Source organism: Orbicella franksi, chromosome 3 (assembly GCF_964199315.1).
Source record: "Orbicella franksi chromosome 3, jaOrbFran1.1, whole genome shotgun sequence".
Classification (NCBI taxonomy): Eukaryota; Metazoa; Cnidaria; class Anthozoa; order Scleractinia; family Merulinidae; genus Orbicella; species Orbicella franksi.
The window spans coordinates 29,678,643-29,700,413 of record NC_138147.1 but is presented as its reverse complement, the minus strand read 5'-3'; the positions used below and the strand labels follow the sequence as shown (position 1 = coordinate 29,700,413).

Below are 21,771 nucleotides of genomic sequence, written 5' to 3'. Positions count from 1 at the left end.
TTCTAAGCTTTTGCGTGACGCGGCATTTACATGACTGCCTACAGAACTGCCATGATGGTTAAAAAAGTGACTTATTTCGGGGAACTTGACTATCTGAACAGTTCATGTCTTAGAAAAAGTATTATTTTAATGTTTTAGATTTCCTCGAGGGATAAATTCACGCTTTTGTAGCAAAACTCAGTGACAGATGTTTCTGTTGGTTTTCGGCCGCCATGTTGGTGCCCATACGGATGGGCACCAGCATGGCGTCTCCATACTAATCTCTATAAATTTGGGTAAAAAATTTCTCCGCATACCTCGCATAAGACAAATTGCTGTGACCAGAGTTTTGGCGAGAGTCTTTGCATATTTATCTTCTTTCATTTCCCAGATTCTGGACTTTATCTGTTGACCGGTTTTGATTTTTATTTTGGTCTATTTTGAATGGCGTGACACTGAAAACCAGCAATTGTGTTGAGTATCAAAATGATTGGTGTTTTATGGCAGCTCCGCGCTTTTTAGGGTTGGCTAAATCTATATATTATGCTCACTCACTCAGCATGCTGTATACATGTGTATGGTTTTTATTTATCATAAAAACTTTGTAGGAGGCGGGTAGGATGATGTGTTCAAAAGATTTCTAGAAAAAAGACAGAGGTATTTTTGATATTTTTAGAATTAGCATTCTATTTTTGGCTTCGAACGAAATCTTTATATCGGTTCTATGAAAATTACAACTGAAAGTTTTAGACCTGGTAAAAGGTGGCAACTTTGTTATAGCTCACGTGTCATTTGTTTTCAACTCTCTTGTTACTCTCACCCTCAGTGAATAATAAAAATACCCTGATTGCCCTCACTGATCAGTTCCTGACACGAATGTTTAATCACATTCCGCTTAGTCGGTGTCGATCCGTCCCCACAAATCTCTTGTAAACCATGTTTCCGTGGTTACATGACATTTTCTACGCAATTGGAGGTTTAAACCCTTAATAAAAAGTTTGCCCTCAGTTCATGAACTTCGGAACGAAATCAAACATTACTGCACACGCAAACAGGCAAATTATGAAGTTTAAAAGCCAACAATGAAGAACTGTGTTTTACTTCACTGCCGTCAATGATAAAAGCTTCAACGGGTTCAAAGTGTCTGCCATATACCAGGTGTTAGTGGTGAATTTAGTTTCAATTTGTTTGTATTTTTTCCCGGGTCATAAGGTTGTCGTCATAATTACTCATATTTTGACGGAAATTTAGCATGCAATCCTTAGTTAGGTTGAACTTTTTGACGGCACATTTGAATGTTTCACTCTTCTTCGTCAAGGAAAGTTAAGTCTTACACAAATGTTGATGAACGAAACTCTGTGAGAGTCAACGTTCTGGAGGTGACACCTCTTTTCCAACGCCATGTTGTTCAAAACTCTAACCAGCTTTTTTGACCGCTGCGCGCTCTGTATAAAATACTGTGAAAACTACAACAGCAAACATCTTTTTGCCTTTTCAACCAGAGAAAAGCAGGGAACCCTTGCTCGTTCTCCTTCGTTAATTAACGTAATAACATGCAAATCTTTGAGAGAGCTTTGTTTTAGGACAATATCTGCTGACTGTTTGCCCCACAGATCAGAGTCACGCCATGCAAAACTTTTGCACAGTCCACCGCTATAAGCTTTCCCAAACAATGGCTAAGTCAGGACACATTTTCAAACTGTAAGACTTTTTCCAGCCACACTAAAACCGCGACACTGGTGGGTACTATGTAGTCACGTAAACTGATCTTTTCAGTTTTGACAGTGACATCATTCTTTGTCAAATTATAAGTATTTGATATCTACATACTTATTGCATATCTCTATTTAGTTGGCGCAGACCAGGTCAACCGTAGAAGCAATGCAGTCTCTGCCCTATGTTCGTGTTGTCTGACCTTGGGCTACTCTTTCAAAGATTCTTTCGATGAATCAAGATTGTTTGTCGATCACGAACTGGTAAGTATATAACTTGTAACGAAATGCATGCATTCCGTGAGTGATAACGTGAGTTAAACAGTTGACATTTGCGAAATGTAATCGCTTTCAGTCGAGTGTAATCTTCGTCAAAACATACCATCAGACTTGCAGTGCATGGGAACTGACGTGCCTTCTCACATCCAACTGATCATCTTATGGCTGCCAGTAGCTGACCAGTAGATCGATGAATTAATGCCGTGCAATAAAAGAAAATACTGCGCCACAACACTGTTCGTTGCCATGAGGAAGTTATCGCCCGCTCAGTCAGTTTCAGCTTTGGAGGGCTTTTGCCCTTTGAGTAAAGCTGTGAGATCTCATAAAGAGTCAGTTCCTAAAATAAATCTGGAACATGAAACAGAGTTCTGATATCATTGCTTAGTGTCCGCTTATGCCCGCGTCAGAACGAATGTTAATACCGTATAACGATGGCGCTAAAGTGGAGTTAATTTGTTTGTTTAAATTGCAAATATGTTTTGCCCTTCATAAATGTTTGTCTATTACAATATTCGCTCCTTTCCTAGCGATGTTGATGGAGCTGATTTAAGGCTGGAATGAGATTTCAGTTCAGCTTAAATTCGGCGACAATTCATCATCTATCACACAGTTACCACATTCAGCAATGACTTTTCACTTTTGTTTAGGCGACGATGCTTGCATTACGTCACTGAATTCATCATGGCGGAAATAACTTGAATTTTAGTTCAGCTTAGATTTCGGCGACAATGCTTCATACAGCAAAACCTGTATTAATGACACTATATTAAACGGAAACCCTCTATTAAGTAGTCACCAGCTTAAGTCCCAAAATTTTCCTCCCATATTTACTTTATAATAAACCTGCATTCAGCGGAAACCGCTGTTAAGCGGACGCGGACACCAATATTAAACCATTTTGTTGCACAAAACCTGCGATAAGCGGACACTTCAAGAAGTTTTTAATTCTAAAGGTCCAGCTAAGACTCCTTTAATTAACATTGTTCAGCGGTGTCGTTTTAAGCTAAGTGATTATTTCAGATTAATACATTGACTGACTAGACATTCTCCTTTGAGCAGTGTTTTATCTTTCACTGTGTTACACTGTGTTACAAAAGAGTTAACAATTAACTATTATTGTAAAACATATTAGAACCTGTTTTGAGCGGACCCAGGGTTCCGCTAAATACAGGTTTCACTGTATGTCAGTTACCACATTCAGCAATGACTTTTCACCGCGAAAACTTAGCTTGCATTATGCCAGTAAATTTACCATGACGGAAATAGCTTGAATTGTTAAATAGCTGGGGTTTGGGTGATTCTAATGCGCACTCTTATTGGTTGATTTATGGTCACGCGGCAACAGCTAACATCGAGATTCTCGGGAAGACAAAATCTTGCTGTTTCCTTCGGGATCAGTAATTAAGTTTATAGTACAATACGTTAAATACTACAAAATGTAAGGTACAATAAACTACAGATCTAATGAGCCTTATCACGGATTTCGACGCCATCTTGACGGATAGGGAAAGCTGGCAGAAATTACAGTGTTTCACGGTATGGGTATCCGATGGCGAATAACTTTTTCCAAAATTGAACTTTACACAATTTGTGAATCGTAACGTTAAACTACCAGGTAGAAGATTGTATTCACTAAGTTTGAAGGATGTAGCTTGGCTAGAAAACGCTTAGTTGATTATTTTAATTTTCCACACATTTGTCTGTATTCTTTTGTTTCCCGCAAACCGCGTCTACCCAACCAAATTATTTACAGACGAGTGCCCGTCCCAGGAAAATACCTGTATGGTTAGTACTCGTCCGTGAAAACTTTCCTGTAAACAAGCGGGTTTAGAGAAAAAAATTGAACAACGCAATTTGCCTGTTGCGAAAAAATATTTGAAGGATAATAACCACAATAACCTCCATTTGGCGCGAAAATATGCTCAGATATTTTTCCTTGGACATCAGCTGTTTCGAGAAGCCAACAGTTTTCCGAGAGCGAGCCTATTGTCGACAGAAATAGTTTAGATATATTTGCAATTTTTGATCTTTGTTGTTATTCCAGACAGCTACTCCGGGAAATTTGAATCGCCGAAGCCGGGAATGTGTTGGAGTAATGAGAAGAATAAGATGAAGACACGTTTATCACGTCTTCTATTCACATTCGAAGCATTTAATCTTTCAAAAATAAAAATGTAAATATATACAAACTGTATAAAAACTGTAAACGCGGTAGTTCTGAATATATCTCGCTCTTCGAACCTCGTCAGTCGTCCGCCATATTGAAAATATCAATTTTGTGGCAATAGCTACCAAAATAAATTTTTTATTTCCTTTATTTATAAGTTATGACTGATCAGCATGCAGAAGTTTTGGACCGCAGTTTTGATCACCTTGACGTTTGTAGCATTGGCGTCATCAGTTCAACTGATACTAGAAAACCCAGACGACGAACACAATTGGAATTGGATTAGTAAGCCGCCTGGACCATCAGGGGTAAGTTTAAACGCTAACCTTTAACATGATGACGAACTTTAATTTAAGCCAGTCCTTTCCCAAGGCAAATAGCGTGTCGCCCACTGTTCCACGAGCGCTCAGTTATTAACCGTCCGATGAATAGCCTTGGCGGTCTAAGCAATTTTTTAAGCAATTTGAGCGCGAGCAAATTGCTTAAAAACCACCAAGCTACGTAGGCTATCCGATGAACGGTTCAGCTAGCTTGTGTACATCCGTCTCCTCCCCTCAAAAAAATCGGGGAGATTTTTTTGAGGGGAGGGGGCGGATGTACACAGGCTACAGTTCAGTAAGACAAACTGGGAACACAGTAGTTGGGTTTTACTGCATAGACAAATCCGGGGGGGGGGGAAAACTCCCATATAAAAAGGATGGGGGTGCTCGTCGTTCATTTTAGGGGTTAAAAGAGAAGGTTTGGCACTTCTTAGGTTGTTAAGCCTCAAAAGCAGGAGCTTTTGTGGTATTTTTTCCCACTCTGCTGACGACATGCAATTAATCCCCATCGAAAAAATATTTTCCAACCGAGACTCTATCCGTAAGGCCAGGGAAGCTTTTTTAACTCAAAAAGGCAGAATAATTGATCCCGCTGGTCTGAACATTCGCGAAGAAACACATTAATTGTTTCCTTTTATTATGTTTTTTCATTATTTCATTTTACCATATGCTTTTCTTTAATGTACACTGTCAATTAGTTTTACGAATTTCCGGTGTTACGAAAATATGGTACAAAAAAACATGTCCCAATGTAGAATTCTCATTGTACCTGAAGAAGGTTGGTTTGGCCAGCCGCAATATAGTACACCTTCAAAAAATCATCCTACGTTGTGTCGGTGTCTGCTTTTATATTCTGCTTTGTAGGGAATGGAACCGAAAAAAGTCAGTGTCAGTTAATGTGTTGTTTAAATGTAAGAATTTGTAGCACTTAGGAGTGAAAAAAATTCCAAGCCATGTCCACAAAACAGGATCTTGGTAGCGCTCGTTTTAAAATTTCCTTCGAGCACCCCCATTCTTTTTTATATTGGAGTTCCCCCTGGAGACAAATAGCATAACCAGTATTTGATTTTGAGTTTTAATGACCGATTGATTGTTTGTTTATTTGTTACTAATTCTTTATTTTGCAGTGGGATAGACGGACTAACCCTACACGATATGCGGCTTGTAACTTACAACAGTCAAACAAATGGCTGTTGAGTGATCAGTTCACAGTCAAAAAAGCAAACAGGATCGATATCACTGTCACTTACCTAATCAGAAGTTGTCCTACCTGCGTAAATGTTTTTTACTTGTACGTAAACCAGTCAGACCAGTTTATTGCAGATCAACTTAACTATCCTGACCCTCTTATTGACACAACAGCGTATGAAAAAGTGGCAGAAATTAAACAGGCTATCAATTCGAGAAATTCCGAAACAATAAACGTCCTTGTTAAAGGACAATATACTATATTAGCATTCCATAATTATGGAGCCTGTAGTACTCTGTTCTCTGTCAAAGTCACTTATAACATTTGCCCTGGTGAAACACTCAGAAGTAATTTGGTGTCACTACCAAGGACTGTAGCGCCAGCGAATGATTCTGACAGCATTCGAGTGAAAGGAAACTGTATCAAAGATGCTGTTCAAGTACCTGGCAGTTTGTACGTTCACTGTGAAAGTAATGGCGAGTGGAACACCACTGAACTTGAAGGAAGATGTATTTGTAAAGAAGATATGGAGAATAATGGAGGGATATGCGATGGTAATGTTGCTGCATTTACGATTTAAACTCGATTAACTTGAAAATGTACATGAGATTGACTGTTGCGGTCACATACATTACCTTTTATTGTCGTGGATGGCTTTTTTGTTTCCCCTTTCCTTTTAGGAATATTGAAGCAACCCCATCATTGAGCTCAGTCTCTCTTTTTAGGAAGAACCACAGAAACCAGCGTGTTCTATTTCGCTCTATTTAAAATGCATCGAAAACACTGTGGAACTTGTAACTGCATGGTAGCAATCACTGAAAGGTTCCTAGGTGAATAAGTACAATGCTGTACAATAAATATTATTTCCCTTTCTGCTCTTATCTCAGTTGGTGCATTCTTGTTTTAGCTTGTCCAAATGGAAAATACAATGACCAGACGGGCCTTATTTGTACAGGTAAGAAATGCTACAAAATTAATTTGTGATACCTTTTGGATGGACTCAGATCTCAGTCAGAAATCTAGAACTCATTACAATGTTAGGATCAATTCACACATTAATTGTGCCTTTACTTTGAACATGAATGTTTAAATTTCGTCAGAATTATTACCTTACAATCTTCAGAATGCATCTGGGATTGTCCATAATTTGGAATTTAGGTGTATTTAAGCATCACGGCTCTTTCGAGTGTTAATTTTAGGATGCCTTGTTTCCTTACTCGCTAGCATCCTGAAATACTAACTAATAAAAAGGTCGATTTTTGCTGCTTTTAGTTCTTCCAACCGTCCCGAGAAGCATTAGCGTTGCATTCATCAACCAAAGTGCAGTGGAGTTAAGATGGCTCCCGCCTGCAATAACCGGTAACCGGACACTTGTGTACTATGACGTCGATTGCTCTAGGCCATGCGAGGATGCAGACGACAACGAGTGTGTTGATGAAAAGTGTGGAAACTTACCGTATAAGGACGTTTTAAATGTGACCCATGTGATGGTAACGAACCTTTCTTCATTTGTAAATTATACTTTTAAAATCTACGCTAAAAACAGAGTGAGTGACGTGGCGAAACGAAGACATGGAGTTGAAGGAGACTTTGCAGCAGTCACCGTAAGGACTAACGGATCAAGTGAGTTTTTGAGTTTGTGGAAAATTTACAATATGCTGTAAGATAGTATTCATCTCCTCTGTAAATCATCTAACACAGATGATTGCTATTAATTTGATTTGCTTTGGTTCAACCCAAACGTTTCTCAGGGTTCAATATCTACCACAGCACCAACTGAATTCAACATTACAGAATCATCGTGAAGGACTGTTAGTGGGAGGTGCGGTGGCGTCGTGGTTAGTGCGCTCGTCTTAGGATCGAGCGGTTGGGGTTCGAGCCCTGACCAGGGACACTGTGTTGTGTTCTTGGGCAAGACACTTTACTCTCACAGTGCCTCTCTCTACCCAGGTGTACAAAAGGGTAGCGGCGAATTAAATGCTGGGGGGTAACCCTGCGATGGACTAGCATCCCATCAAGGGGGGATTAGAAATAGTCTTTGTCGCTTCGTGCTACAGAACCCCGAGATAAGCACCGGCCTGATGGGCCACTTGGTTCGTATTCAGACTTTATCTACCTTCCCTGTGAGGGTTGTTAATTAACGAAAATTATTTCCACAAGGCCTTCTCCAAATAAATGCTAGTGCCTGGACACACGCATATTTTAAATCGGCGTTTATTCGTGATCGGGATTTAAATTTAGAAAATACGGTGCGCTTAGTCACCATAGAAACTTTTAAAAAAGCTCTTTCTGTATATAGCTTACGACTGTACGATTTTGCATTAATTGTACGCTCTCGACCAATCGGAAGCAAACAAATTTTGTGTGGCGTGCAGCTATAATTTGCTGTGGCCAAGGTTTAAGAGGTCACGCTTGGAACTTGATGTTCTTGATTGGTTTATTTTACACATTATAGTTCCTGGAAAACCCGAAGTATCGGTTGCACAACCGGAAGATGCCGTTATTTTGTCATGGATTTTAGAAGAAAAGAATGGCGTCATTAAAGATTATCACGTGACATACGCAAGAGAGGATGATTCTTCAGATAACGAGTCAAGAACTACACAGGAAACTAAATTGCAGTTTGAAAATCTAATGGCGGGAAAAACTTATGAATTCCAGGTAGGTAAAATTTGAATCCGTAGTTTGGGTAAGCAGTTTGGCACGCCAGCAATGCTATCTTGAAGTTTTATGCTAAGAAAAGCAAGCAGACAAGCAGGCAAACAAAAACGGTCAAACAAACAAACCACAAAAGTTTTAAATTAAAGCACTTTGGTCTTTTTTTTTTCCTCAGGTATTTGCAGTGAACAACATCGGTAAAGGACCTGCTGGGACAAAGACCTTTACACTTAGAACTGACTCCGGTTTGTTAAAAATTAAATAATTATCAAGTTAAGATTAACATAATCATTCCTGCTCTTTCTTGTAAACGATTTCACGTTTATCATTTTCCCCTCTAGTCTTGTTGAAACTAGAACAAAAACAAATCATCTAACGTAAAAACTCTTAGAAATGCCATATACATCGCACTTCAAACTAAGAAAGCTTTATTAAAGATTGCCATTGATTCTGACATGGACTTTGACTTCAGCTTGACTTATTGGCTGATTAGGGTTGATATACCTTTTATCGCACGATTGATGACCAGTGATTAATACTTCAACATTTCTGGCTGTTATATTACCACAGATGGATCGAAGGCGTTTAAGATAATTGCATTCAGTGCTGGATTCGGAGGACTGGCGTTAATTCTTTTAATAATACTTGTTGCCATTATTATTCTCCGCAGAAGGTGGGTCTCTTAAATAAGTACCTTGTGGATTTGTTCCAGTCATTAAATTGATTTATTAAAGTTCAGGTCGAGACATCTACTGGTCCACCTTCCCTCGTAATACATCAATCTACCTATCTACTTGCCTATCTAATTACCTAACGTATCTACGTAGATGAAACGCATCTACCTAACGTATCTACCTTCCTACTCACTTACTTACCTTCCTACCATACCTACTTGTCTACCTACCTACGCACTCACTCATCTACCTTAACCAACCAACTTACCTACCAACCTGCGTGCTTACCTACGCACCCACCCACCCACTTATCTGCCTTAACCAACCAACCTACCTCTCTAACCACCAATCAATTATCGTTGCTTATCCAAATAAATGAGACTAACTTATATCTATGTGTCAACTTAATGCTTCAATGTGTATACTACTAGGAAAGGGCGAAAGAGTGTAGAGAGAGCCTATATGAAAAGCATTGAAATAGGTAGGTTCAAAAACGTCCGTATTCTATATAACGCAATTGAGACGTCTGTACCGGTTAACCCGTGTTAGGTGCTAAAGAATCGACTATTAATGTATAAATTTGCCTCACTGTATAAAACGAGATGTTGCCATTAAGGAAAATAAGAAGACTTTCTGGAAGCTTTCTCGTGTTAAGTTCCATTAATTTCTTTCCACTCCGAACACATTCGCTCGAGATAACAATATTTTAGCAGATGAGCATTGTCAACGAAACTGTATACAAGTGTTGTAACTCTTAGTAAAAGTCAATATTGCCTGCAATATTTTGTTTAAAGGAAGTGAATTACAAACTACGAATCCCATGGATCAGCGAAACCAGTATATCGACCCTGGAAACTATCTGGATTTAATGGAACTGATATCGAAGTTTACGAATGAACTCGACAGAAGTGACACTAAACTAGAGGGAATGATTGGACAAGGTAGATATTACTCCTTAATACAATAGGCCAATTTCGATATAATAAAATGATAACTTGGATCCGAGGCATGAGGAAATAAAACAAAATAAATTTTAAATTATTCATTCCTCGACTTCGATGTGATTTGTTTTGTTTTATTCCGCCAAGCCTCCGAGCCAAGTTAGAATTCTAATTTATCGAAATTGGCCTATTTTACTAGTACACTAATGCAAATGCTGCAGCCTGATTGGCTGAGCTGTTATACACTGTAAGCCATTACTGGGTCGTCCACATAATGGCGAAGGAGGCGTGATGGCCTCATGGTTAGTGCGCTAGTCTCCGGATTGCGCTGTCCGGGTTCGAGCCATAGCCAGGTATCTCAGTTATTTTGCCCGTCCCTGTTTCGATTGCTTATCCTCATGTTTTGTATTTCAGGAGAGTTTGCAGACGTGTACAAAGGCATACTTAAGACTCGAGAAGGCAAGAAGATTGTCGCTGTCAAAGTCTTGAGGGTAAGTTGATCTCTTTACGTTTGGTGCTTTAATCCTTTGGTAGAATTTTGTAGCAAAACTAAAAGCTGAGTTGTTAAACACTCAAACAACTAAAGTGCAAAAGATTATTCCTGTACTCAAAACAAGGCTCGTAAGAATATATGTAAAAAACAATACAAGTTAAACTGATGTTACAACGCTGGTCTTCTCTTTCATTCCAGCCCGGTTCCAGCGAGAAAAACCAAAAGGACTTCTTGTCAGAAGCATCCATCATGTGTCAGTTTGATCATCCAAATGTTATCGGACTCATAGGAGTTGTTACCCAAAGTAAGTGGTATATTTATAGAGAAAGATGTAAATTTTTAAAACATCGGGAGCGTGAAACAGCGTAAGAATCTGAGTCTCAACATCAATTCGAAATGATGACCCCCCAGATGCCGACCGGGTGCTCTAACCGGTGAGCTATAAAGAGTTATGGTGAGTTGGGCCATTTACTAGGTTCATAGTATGTATCAACTATTTATCAACTGTATGTTCTTATACTTCAAGGAAAATGAAACCTGCTGCAATTTCCCACCCCTCCCTCTCTTCTTTTGTTATGCATGTCAAAATGTCCCAGATGAATCATCATCATTTGTCCGCTCTCCAAGTTAAGAACTTGGCTGCAGTCTGTCTGCCTACTGGCTATCCTGTCCTCTTTAGCTTCTTCTCAGGCCCAATCCGCAAGTCAAAAAATAGGTCAAGTCAATCCGTCTGTTCACCAGTCCATCAATCAGCCATACAACCAATCAATAAATCAATCAATCAATCAATCAGTCAATAAATCAATCAATCAATCAATCATCAATCAATCAATCATTCGATCGATCGATCGATCGATCGATCAGTCAGTCAGTCAGTCAGTCAATCAATCAATCAATCAATCAATCAACCAACCAACCAATCAAGCGGTCAGTCAACCAGTCAATGAATAGATCAATCAAACTTTTAAATAATCGATAAATCAAATTACTTCAAGAGATCATACCTTGATCTTTTCTTGATTAACTTTATTATTTATTTATTTATTTATTTATTTATTTAGAGCGGTTTTCATTTGAGTGTCGAAAGTAATTAGACAATTACTTTGGTTTTGGTTTTGGTTTAACTACGGTTTGAGATTGGCTGAGTAGTCTAATTGGTAAGCAATTGGTTTGGTTTTGGTTTTACGACACTCAATTGAAAACCGCTCTATTTATTTATTTATTTATTTATTTATTCATTTATTCATTTATTTATTTAATCAGTTTATAATCAGTTTGCATTTGTAGGCAGGCCGATGATGATTCTCACAGAATTCCTGGAGAGTGGTTCACTAGATCACTTCTTACAGGTACATTTACTAAAGATCTTTATTATGTTTGTGCTTTTGCTGGGTATTTTTGTTGCATCACATAAATTCCCGGAAAGTCCAATCCTCTTTGTTTGGGTGAGATGGAACTTTAAACAGTTAAAAAGAAGTAAATAAGATTAGACTTACGTCTCCTCTGAAAGACCTCAAAGTGACTAATAAATGAACTAATAGAAAAGTCGAATTTCTTCTTTGTAGAAACGTAAAGGACAGTTGACGAGCCTTCAGTTGATAGGAATGGCTAGGGGCGTGGCCTGTGGAATGGTGTATCTTTCCGATATGAACTTTATTCATCGGGTAAGTATATACATGGTAAAGATAATGTACTAATAACTATCAGTTCTGCGATCGACTTAGCTAAATTACTAGTACCCATGGAATGGGCGGTGCGGTGGCCTAATGGTAAGCGCGCTTGTGTTTGATCGAGCGTTCCTGGTTCCAGTCCTGGCCGAGGTCATTGCGATGTGTTCTTGCGCAAGACAGTTTACTCTTACAGTGCCTCTCCCCACACAAGTGTGTAAATGGGTACCGGTTAGTTTGATGTTGGGGGTAGCCCTGCAATGGACCAACATCCCCAGAGGACTTACACCCCAGGGGATAGTAGAAATACTCCTAGTCGCTACATGCTACGGAAACTGGGATAAACTGCCTGATGGGCCATTTGAACCGACACAGACGTAAAATTGTCAGGGAGCCTCTTTCAATATTATCACCATTTTTACATCACGAAAAAGTTGCACTCATTATCTGAGTGCCTTGAAGGATTTTGTGAGTCTCCAAGGTAGACTGGATTGTTTTAATACTTGATAAAAAGTTAAGTCTGTATTGCGCATATCAGAAAAACAAAATTAACAGGCGATGGGGCGGGGGAGGAGGGGGGCGGGGAGCGCAATCGTTGTATCATGTACATAGCATGGTGACATAGTTGGGCAAATTGGTGTTGATATCCCTTAGTCAAAGTTTAATCTAAGCCTAATTTATCAATTAAACTCATTTAACTGTTTTAAATGTTTCCTGTGGTTTAGGATCTCGCAGCTCGTAATGTGCTTGTTGGTGAAAACATGTTGTGCAAGGTGTCTGATTTTGGCCTTTCAAGAGAGTTACATGCTCAAGACGACCAAGAGCCACTGGATTACGAGACTCAGGTACATGCTCAAGTTTTTCAATCAAAACCGCGAAACCGAGCTGGCTAGATAGTTCAGTTGGTAGAGTACTGTAGCGGTATTGCAGAGGTCATGGCTCGAATCCCATTCAAGCCTGAATTTTTTTCAGGCTATGATTTCACAACGGATCAAGTTGTGTGTATTTATATAACTGCTATTATCAGTCATACGTTCATCATAATCTTTCTCCGCAGTTCAGATATATGATCTTCCATATATTTTCTTGTAATTATTGTAGTAATATTTGTATTGGATTGTTGTAATGCAGTGGAAAACCTCGAGAAGACCCTACATCAACTGCCTAAAAAGAAAAAAGAAAAAAGGAAACATGGGGGTGTTAATGAGATCATCAAGCTTCCTCGTCGTGGCCACTTTAATAGTTTAAAAGAAACTTTCCACATTTGCTGTTGAATAAATCACGCACATAAAGAAAATGAGACAACTACCTAACAGTATAATGCCTGATTCTGTCAAGAGTAATGACCTTTAAACGGCCTTTCTGCGGGATTGACTTGTATAAGCTTTTCTGAAACCCGAACAGTAACTGTTTCTTGCTTTCGTCGGTGATAAGTTGTTTTTCTCGCACGCTCCTTAGTAAATACTGTATCTCGCATCTTAACATTAAATCGTGTTTCTTTTGATTACCCCAAAGGGTGGTAAAATTCCAGTTCGTTGGACCGCACCCGAGGCGCTTAAACATCGAACGTTCAGCTCCGCTAGTGACGTGTGGAGTTTTGGTGTTTTGCTCTGGGAGATCATGACTTTCTGTGATAGACCTTACGGAGAATGGAGCAACTACGATGTAAGTGATGCGTAACCTCGCTGCAACAAATTCTTGAAACGAGGAGATAGCGTTGTGAAGGGAATTCTTGTCGCCTAGGCTCATTGACTCAATTACAAACTCATTCACTCACTAATTTGCTAAATGACTGAATCCCTGGGTGACTAACTGTCTGACTAAATAGCTGACGGAATGGCTGGCTGGCTGGCTGGCTGACTGGCCCGGCGACCGTCTGACTGTCTGACACGCCGGCTGACGGGTTGACTGACTCTCTAGCTGAGTGGCTGACTGATGACTGGTTTACTGACTGACTGACTGACTGACTGGTTGACGGACTCTCTAGCTGAGAGCTGGAGCAACAAGAGAAATTTGGGCAACGGGTTTTTAAAACGCTTCCGTTTGTTTCGAAACATTACAATGCTACTGACAAACAGAGAATAACAATACTGGTAACAATACACGATAAGGTGAGACTTAATACGCAAAAATAGTGCGAATCAGCATTTTCTTAACACCCCTTATTTTTTCGTGTCTCAAATTGTCACTGGACAAAAGCTTTATTTTTGTAAGAATACGGAATTTTTTTATTCTCAAAGCCAACTTAACTTTTAAGCATTTATGGGTCCCTCGATAAGTTGCTTTCTGAGCTTGAGATCAGGTTCAGTGGAAACGACCGGGAAATACTCTGTGCTTTGGGAGATATGTGTCACAGGGAAACGCCTGATAAAGAAAGCTTCCCCCGCATCGCTAAATTTTACGGAATCGACGGTGAAATTCTGGAAGCCGAGCAGAAAATATACGCGAGTTTTCGTCGTGAGCGCTGGTTCCACTCACAACTGTTTCAGAAATACTGCAGACAACGCATGAGAACGAAATATTTGATATGTTGCCAGATTTTTCCAATGTGGTGAATATTATTGTGGTGATACCTGCTGCATCATGTTCTGCAGAGCGCGGATCATTCAGTGCGTTGCGCAGAATGAAAACCGACCACCGCAACAACATATGGGGCAACAGCGTGTCAGTAACATCCGCACTGATTAACATTAAAAGGAATACGGCCAACTCTGAACTAAACAATGACATGGATCGTATTATCGATATTTTCGGCCCTCGCAATGACAGAGACAGTAGTGTCTTAAGGTGGTCTATATGATAGATTCATATACAAGAACTGGCTCTCACTCTGGATTGAAATGTAAATTTTTTTTTCACTGCATATTCAGGCCAATGTTCGTGAATCCTGTGACCCTCATTTGTACTCGATTGTTTTGTAGAAATTTGGGCAACTTGCGAAAATTGTTTGCACGTGAAAGTGATTCACCGCTACCCCTGGAAAAAATTGCCCGTACGCTTATGGACTGACTGATGACTGGTTGACTGACCGACTGACTGACTGACTGACTGGCCACTTACTTAGTGACTTATTCACTGTAGTTGTTGTTTAACAGTATAAAACTCGGACTATTTAGAAACGTATTCCTTCTCATTTCAATGAGCGTGAGAAGATAAGTTACTACTTATTAATCCGTTACCAATGTTGATTTTAAAGTCTTTGCTGTAGACAGAGCAATACGTTATTCTGGAGTTTTACTATAGTCGATTCGACACTTTAACATACTCAAGTATTAATGAAACGTCACAGCTTAAACTTGAAATAATGTCTCCTATCTTGGTTTCACTGGAACAAGGTGCTGTGTGTTTATGAAGGCTATGGTCATTACAGAAATTTATTATATGACTTGCGTTTGTAGCCGATATAACACCCTCTGATTGGCTAATATTAGGGCATTATTCTCCCGTAATGCCAACGGGCCGATTACGGGTCTGCAAAAACTGAACCAAGCAAAAAGCCATATAATAAACAACTTATTAACTTCGATCGTTCAGTCTTTACGAGAAGATCTTAAAGCTCGGAAAATCTCAAACCTTGCCGGTCGCTCGGTCGATACGGCAAGGTCTCGGTCTGAGATTTTCCCGTAAAAACCTCATTCTCGGTTAGTAAGTAGTTAGTAATCAATAAGGACCAGACTATTTAAAAGCTCAAATAGCGCTTTGAAGTCTTTGAAAGGAACTCAGTCACGCCATTTTGAGTTATTTTGGCCACGTACAAAAGTACTTTTAAATTGAAGGGAACCTGAAAATATAGTAGTTTACTAAGATACAAAACATCAAAGAGATAATAATAATTAACAATACAGCTCGAGGGACAAGGATGGTTAAGGATTACCACGGATTGCAAACGACGAACGTGAGAATTTTAGGCTATACTTTCCAAGATGCGTAGCTTCTTTAACTCGTTTATCGTGTTTTTTAAACAGGTTATCAACAGAGTACAATTTGGATACAGATTGCAGTCTCCTCAGGTGCGGAAAATTGGTTAACGTTTGTTTTACAATTTTTAACATTTGATGGGTGTATAAAAGCTGAAGTTAGTCAGGGACGTGTAGAAAGGGCACGACTGTACCTCCACTGTTTTACGCTTTCTTTGCTATTTCTAAAATTTTAAATTTTACACATCGCATATGAAGTGCTGCTAGTGTTGAAGTTATCGTTTTTTTTTTTTTGGTTGCAAAAGGACTACATGTTTGCTTCCAATATAGAATTAACTGAAAGCAAAAATCTAAGGACTGCTGATTTGGATGAGTTACACCAGGCAATCTATCCTTAAAAGTGTCCCTGAATAATTTGTTGTACAAATTTAGCTTATTCTATTCATGAGCCACACCTGGATCCTGACGTTATCGACGTCGATGTAATCCACCACAAATCAATGAGAATCCACCACAAAAAAGAGGTTTTTTCCAATGGCCCATGAATCCCTACTTTATGCGTCCAATTACATCAGATTTTGGACTGATGATTTCTTGTAAGTTTTTATATAACTACTTTTATGTGCTTCAACTCCGGTCTGTGAATTAACTAATTAATTTGATTGGTTATTTCCTATCGCAAGGGCTGCCCGAAAGTTCTGTATTCCTTAATGTTGGATTGCTGGGGGAAAGACAAAAGTAAACGACCCAAGTTTTCTGAGATCGTTAGTCGCTTTGATGAACTAATTCGATCCCCAGAACTTCTAAAGGATTATGTCTCATCGTCTCTCCCAGATACGTAAGTACTATTTAATATGAATATATGAATTTTACACTGGAGGTGGCCCTGTGATGGACTCGCATCCCATCCGTGGGGGAGCAGTGGTGCATCAGAAACCGGAATAAACTCCCGCCTGATCGGCCACTGCCATGACGAAGACTTAACTTTTAACTTCAACCTTGGCCATGATGCATTAAAAAATAAATGAATAAAGAAAGACATAAAAATACAGTAATCACCAAATTTGTACTATAAAACACTTCACTGTTCTCGTCACTGTTTTCCTTGCGTACTGGAAGAGAGGTCGCACTTCTAAAACCCTTAGAAAATCTCCTTTGATAACTATTTACCCTGTACTGATCTCAATTTGAGTCGGTTAATGAAGATACTAAAGCTAGGGTGGTTCTGGAAATATTAGAGACATTTAACACTATGCCAAGGTTTCCATGTAAACGGCAAACAGCAAACGGCAGTTTCGGGTTAGGCGCCGGTTTGGCGTTAGACGTTTGTGACTTCTATCTGTTTAGTTACGAAAACATAAAGAATAATTTTACTTGAAGATGCCGCCATGTTCAATTTCCAGACAACAGCAGTGTTTGATTTTCAAATGGCAACAGAAACTCCTGTTTTCACTCATCGGCTAAAAATTATATCTAAGCATGTACTACTGGCTTACTAAATTTCTTACTGACGACGTGGTATAAACAGAAATTCGGGATAAAAAAAATGTTCAGGTAAATCACTTACGTGTAAACCTACTTCTCGGCGTCGAAAACCCGCGTAGAGAACTCCAAAGGTGACCGCAGCGCTTAGTTAAGTGACTTCTAGCGGTTTGCCGTTTGAGATTTCCGCTGAAAACCGTGGTGCTAAATGTCACTATTAGATTCGTTCTTGTTACAATAACAGTGCCTACTGGTATTACATGTCAGTCACTAGCCTGCGAACGCAGACGTATTTCCGGCTGTGGCTTGTCTCCGCCGAAAATAACGTCTGCGAACCCGAGCCAGAGAACGGTTTCTGTGACGCAGGAATTTTAAGCCAATCACAGTTTAGCTCAAGTAGCCCCAGAACTACTGCGCGAGGAGCACTCGAGTTTCATTCTATCATGGAATCTGATTGGCCAAAGAGAAACAAAAGTCATTACCTCACAGAAATCGTTTCCTGGCTCGGGTTCGCGGACCCTATTTTCGGCGGAGACAAGCGACAGCCGGAAATACGTCTGCGTTCGCAGGCTAGTCAGTCACAATCAAAGCCATTATAACGACAAGGACACAATAACAACAATAAAACAACGACGACGCCCAGTCAAGTCGTTTCTTTATAATTTTACCTGTTTTTATTACTTTCAGATCTATCGAGGTCAATTTACCAGAATTTCAGTCCGTGGACGACTGGCTAAAATACATCAACATGGAGAAGTATTTGGAAACATTCCAAGCTAATGGCGTCAACACCCTCAACAAGGTCGCTCAGCTGAATGAAGGGGATTTAAACGAAATAGGAATTAAGTTGGCTGGACATCGAAATAGAATGAAAAAGAGTATCAAGGCTATGAATTCACAACGTCACAACAAGGGCATGGATGAAGAGGAAGCCGCAAAATAGACGGGAGAGAAAACGTGGCTGATTGGAACAAATGTTTGCTATAAGAACCAAAAATTATACGAAAGAAGTGTAATTGTACATGTTACACTTTAAATTTGGTTCTTTTGATCAAACAACTGATAAAGTTAAAGTTTTTAGATAAAATTTTTTTTTTTTAGTTAACATTGAAGAACAGTAGCTCTTTTTAAATCATTTTTATTGTGGATTTTAGTTCAGTTTTTATCGCAAACTTATTCATTACAAAACAGTAAAATTAATACAGATAGTAAATAGAAAATAGCAAAGAGGAATTTCAGTAACAAATTTGACAAGTGGTAAATCTTTAAGAAAAAAAATCAGTAAAAATGCAAAACGCACCAAAAGAAAAGAAAAGAAACGAAATGCGATAATGCTGATACTGACAGTGTTAAACACTCACTGTTAAAGTTCGTTTTAGGAGCGAGGGTCGTTTCGTCTCACTGACTGAACTATAATTATGGGAAAACCAGGAAAAATGAAATTAAAACTGCAAACCAGCGTGTTCGAGTGTTACCATGCACATTCTACTCCATCTTCATCCTCAGTGTTTTCTGTCCAAATGCGGTTGGCTCTAAAACCATTAGTCTGAGATTTCCAAATCCATCTAAAATTGTTTCAGTACGCTTTCGAAATCAACCCAGAAATAGGTCGCAAATCCTTCTTAAGAGAACGAGAGAAAGGCAATGCAGTCGTAATAATACACTTTATTTTTTCTTCCAGCTTCACAGCGGTCCGGGTCCAAAATCCTTGAATCTGATTGGTTAATCGCGCGCGCTCCAGCGGTCCTGATTATCCTATCCGGACCCTGGTTACGGACCACTCCGAAATTCCCAAGTTTGGCAACGTTTCGAGCTTTTTGTTACACCATAAAACAGCGTATAATGTAAAAAATCTACAAAGAGTCAAAGAAAGCAGCAAATAAAGCCATTTTCGATTTTTCAAGCCGTGCGTTTCTTTTTCATTAGCATCTATTTTTCTCACATAAGCGACATTTTCGGCCGAAAAGTAACCTTTTTAAACGTACTTTTTCCCCACACTGTGTCACTTTTATTTAAAATCAGCCCTACAATCTCTGCAAACGCTACCGGCTTTTTTGCCCGAATGTCAAACGCAGGCGTACGCCAGATTTGAACTCAACGGTTTTAATTAAAATTGAACACAGAAGTTGCTTTCAAAGCAATACCGTAGAGAGAAAATAGACACGTTATTTGCCGGCCTTGCTCGGCCCGTATTGGTAAAAGCCATGCCCTTGGGCGCAGTTTTTCCCAATATGGACCTCCCGGCCGGCAAATAACGTGTATACATAACTGCTTTACAGGTGCTCCATCATGACAGAGTGTTGGGAAGAAAAACCTCAGAAGAGACCAACGTTCCGAAGGCTTTGCTCTGCGGTCAGAAGACTTCTGAATGACCACAAGGTTTGTAAAGTGCTTTAATATATGTCAGTGTAGCACACTCAGCAGAAATGGACACTCACTGATTAAGCTGTTGCCCTATTGAGCAATTTGTGTGGCTTTTACCCACAGTGTTTACAAACCTTTCATTTTGGGGAGTAAGAGAGGGGGGGGGGGGGGGGGTAAATGTGAAGCATGTCTACCAAGACAAAGTCGAGCTAGATATTCGCGGCCAATTTTCACTAGGCCTGAGGTGACATGTTGCTACCAAATCACTAACAACGTACTTTAGTCTTAAAGCAGCCTGTCAAAAACAACCATTGCGTGCCCATTTGCACATCAATGTTAGGTGGTAAACAAATAAGAAGCTTCGGTTTGAATCAGGAACAAAAATTCGACCACTCTATCCGAAACAGTTTGAAATAACTGACGGATTTCGGCCCAAAATGAAGCATTGGCAGTCAGAGAAGAACGATACAATTGTATCATCACTGGTGTTGACTCCCTTAACCGTTACACTGATCAGCATAGACACATAAAGGTCCAAGGTCTAATCTCTTTATCTATTTATTCTTTGATTTGCAGACATATGTGAATTTGGAAGTTTATGATGACAAGGACTATGTTAATTTTGACGTGGTGACGTAGCACGATTGACGGAGGATCGTGAATTTTTGGAGAAGACACGTCATTTGACTGAAGAAATATAGTGTTGACAAGTTTCATTTTATTCAAAAAGTTTAATAACACCCATCAAATCGATTGCTAAGGAAACCGTGTATAGCTTTTCCACTACAGATTGTTTGCAAAATTCTCATCCGATCTGGCGTGATAAACATTTGCTACTTCCTGGACAGAAGGCTCGATATATTGCATAATGCCTTAGCGGCACCCTTTTCGAATGAGCCTTTTAACTACCACTCTGGGTTATGGCTGTTCTTGAGCCATATCATTTTGAACCAAACATGCTCCAAACTCCGAAATGGTAGCATTTACAGATAGCGAAGTGGATAATCGCTAGCTGAAGAAATAGATTTTGCTGACCTTGAGAAGGATGCCAAGTCAGTTGCAGGTTTTTCTCCTTCCCTTCAATTTCGAGTCGGACGGAATGAGGTTACATAACCACGGCCTGGCTGCCAGGCAGCTTAAAAATGGAGGCCTCCACACACATAGAGACTACTGGTTCTGTGACAGATGTGTAAACAGAACTGTTTTCAGCTGCTGAAACAACTCCCACCGTTAAACCCCCACCCACCCCCATCGGGTTTAACGGTGGCAGTTGTTTCAGCAGCTGAAAACAGTTCTGTTTACACATGCTGTGCACAGAACCAGTAGTCTCTATGTGTGTGTGTGTCTGTGAGACACACATCTGTCACAGAATCAGTAGTCTCTATGTGAAAAAAAGCGCGGATCGGATATGCAAGGTCAGCAAATGAAAAACAGTTCTGTTTACACATCTGTCACAGAACCAGTAGTCTCTATGTGTCCGATTCCGAAGCATCGGCGTCATGCGATAAGAAGGGTCACGCGTCTAATACAAAGTGTCACAGAAATATTTCCTATTGAAGAAGTATCTGCACAAGTATATACGCCGAGATGGCTGCCGCAAGATATTCGTCGGATGTTCTGCAAATGTTTTACGGCCGAATACCTATGATGCAAACAGAAACCAACGTGAACCATTAGAACCAGAAAAAACCCCATTATTCGACGGGTTCCAAACATATCAATATAATTCCCCAGATCTTCGTACATGGAGAATGGATGTATCCGAAAGAAATCCAGACAGAAGTGATATCTTGGTGTTCGCAAGAGAAAATAAAGAAAAGTTCGCGGATTTGGTAGAACAAGAATTACAAAGGTTAAAAAGCGCAAAAGTGAGCTTTGCGTTAGAAGCAAAGTTTTCAAGAGAAAGAGACGGAAAAACGCAAGAAATAA

At 39.6% G+C, this 21,771-nt stretch overlaps 2 protein-coding genes across 2 annotated transcripts; both read left to right on the top strand.

Moving 5' to 3' along the window:
* The first annotated feature begins 1,150 nt into the window (after positions 1-1,150).
* On the top strand, positions 1,151-18,490 carry LOC145481833 (ephrin type-B receptor 1-B-like). The gene is made up of 19 exons (XM_081460378.1): positions 1,151-1,955; positions 4,296-4,445; positions 5,585-6,200; positions 6,554-6,601; positions 6,919-7,269; positions 8,102-8,307; positions 8,480-8,549; positions 8,875-8,977; positions 9,410-9,459; positions 9,773-9,919; positions 10,334-10,410; positions 10,611-10,716; positions 11,700-11,761; positions 11,978-12,076; positions 12,805-12,924; positions 13,595-13,744; positions 16,045-16,089; positions 16,680-16,834; positions 18,166-18,490. Exons 2-19 carry the CDS (start codon positions 4,311-4,313, stop codon positions 18,419-18,421), a joined length of 2,796 nt encoding a protein of 931 aa, XP_081316504.1. The 5' UTR covers positions 1,151-1,955; positions 4,296-4,310; the 3' UTR covers positions 18,422-18,490.
* LOC145482942 (tyrosine-protein kinase receptor Tie-1-like) lies at positions 18,408-20,721 on the top strand. The gene is made up of 3 exons (XM_081461577.1): positions 18,408-18,490; positions 19,758-19,857; positions 20,419-20,721. The coding sequence occupies exons 1-3, from the start codon at positions 18,453-18,455 to the stop codon at positions 20,479-20,481; spliced, it is 201 nt and encodes a 66-aa protein (XP_081317703.1). The 5' UTR covers positions 18,408-18,452; the 3' UTR covers positions 20,482-20,721.
* The last annotated feature ends 1,050 nt before the right edge of the window (positions 20,722-21,771 follow it).

Bases quoted from the DNA above. Each gene is read 5' to 3' on its own strand.
- LOC145481833 (XM_081460378.1), top strand. From the start codon at position 4,311: ATGCAGAAGTTTTGGACCGCAGTTTTGATCACCTTGACGTTTGTAGCA. The intron at 6,201-6,553 runs GTAATGTTGCTG...TTCTTGTTTTAG, and splicing joins TAATGGAGGGATATGCGATG to CTTGTCCAAATGGAAAATAC. The intron at 8,550-8,874 runs GTTTGTTAAAAA...ATATTACCACAG, and splicing joins TACACTTAGAACTGACTCCG to ATGGATCGAAGGCGTTTAAG.
- LOC145482942 (XM_081461577.1), top strand. From the start codon at position 18,453: ATGTTTGCTATAAGAACCAAAAATTATACGAAAGAAGT. The intron at 18,491-19,757 runs GTAATTGTACAT...ACTGCTTTACAG, and splicing joins AAAAATTATACGAAAGAAGT to GTGCTCCATCATGACAGAGT. The intron at 19,858-20,418 runs GTTTGTAAAGTG...TTTGATTTGCAG, and splicing joins GACTTCTGAATGACCACAAG to ACATATGTGAATTTGGAAGT.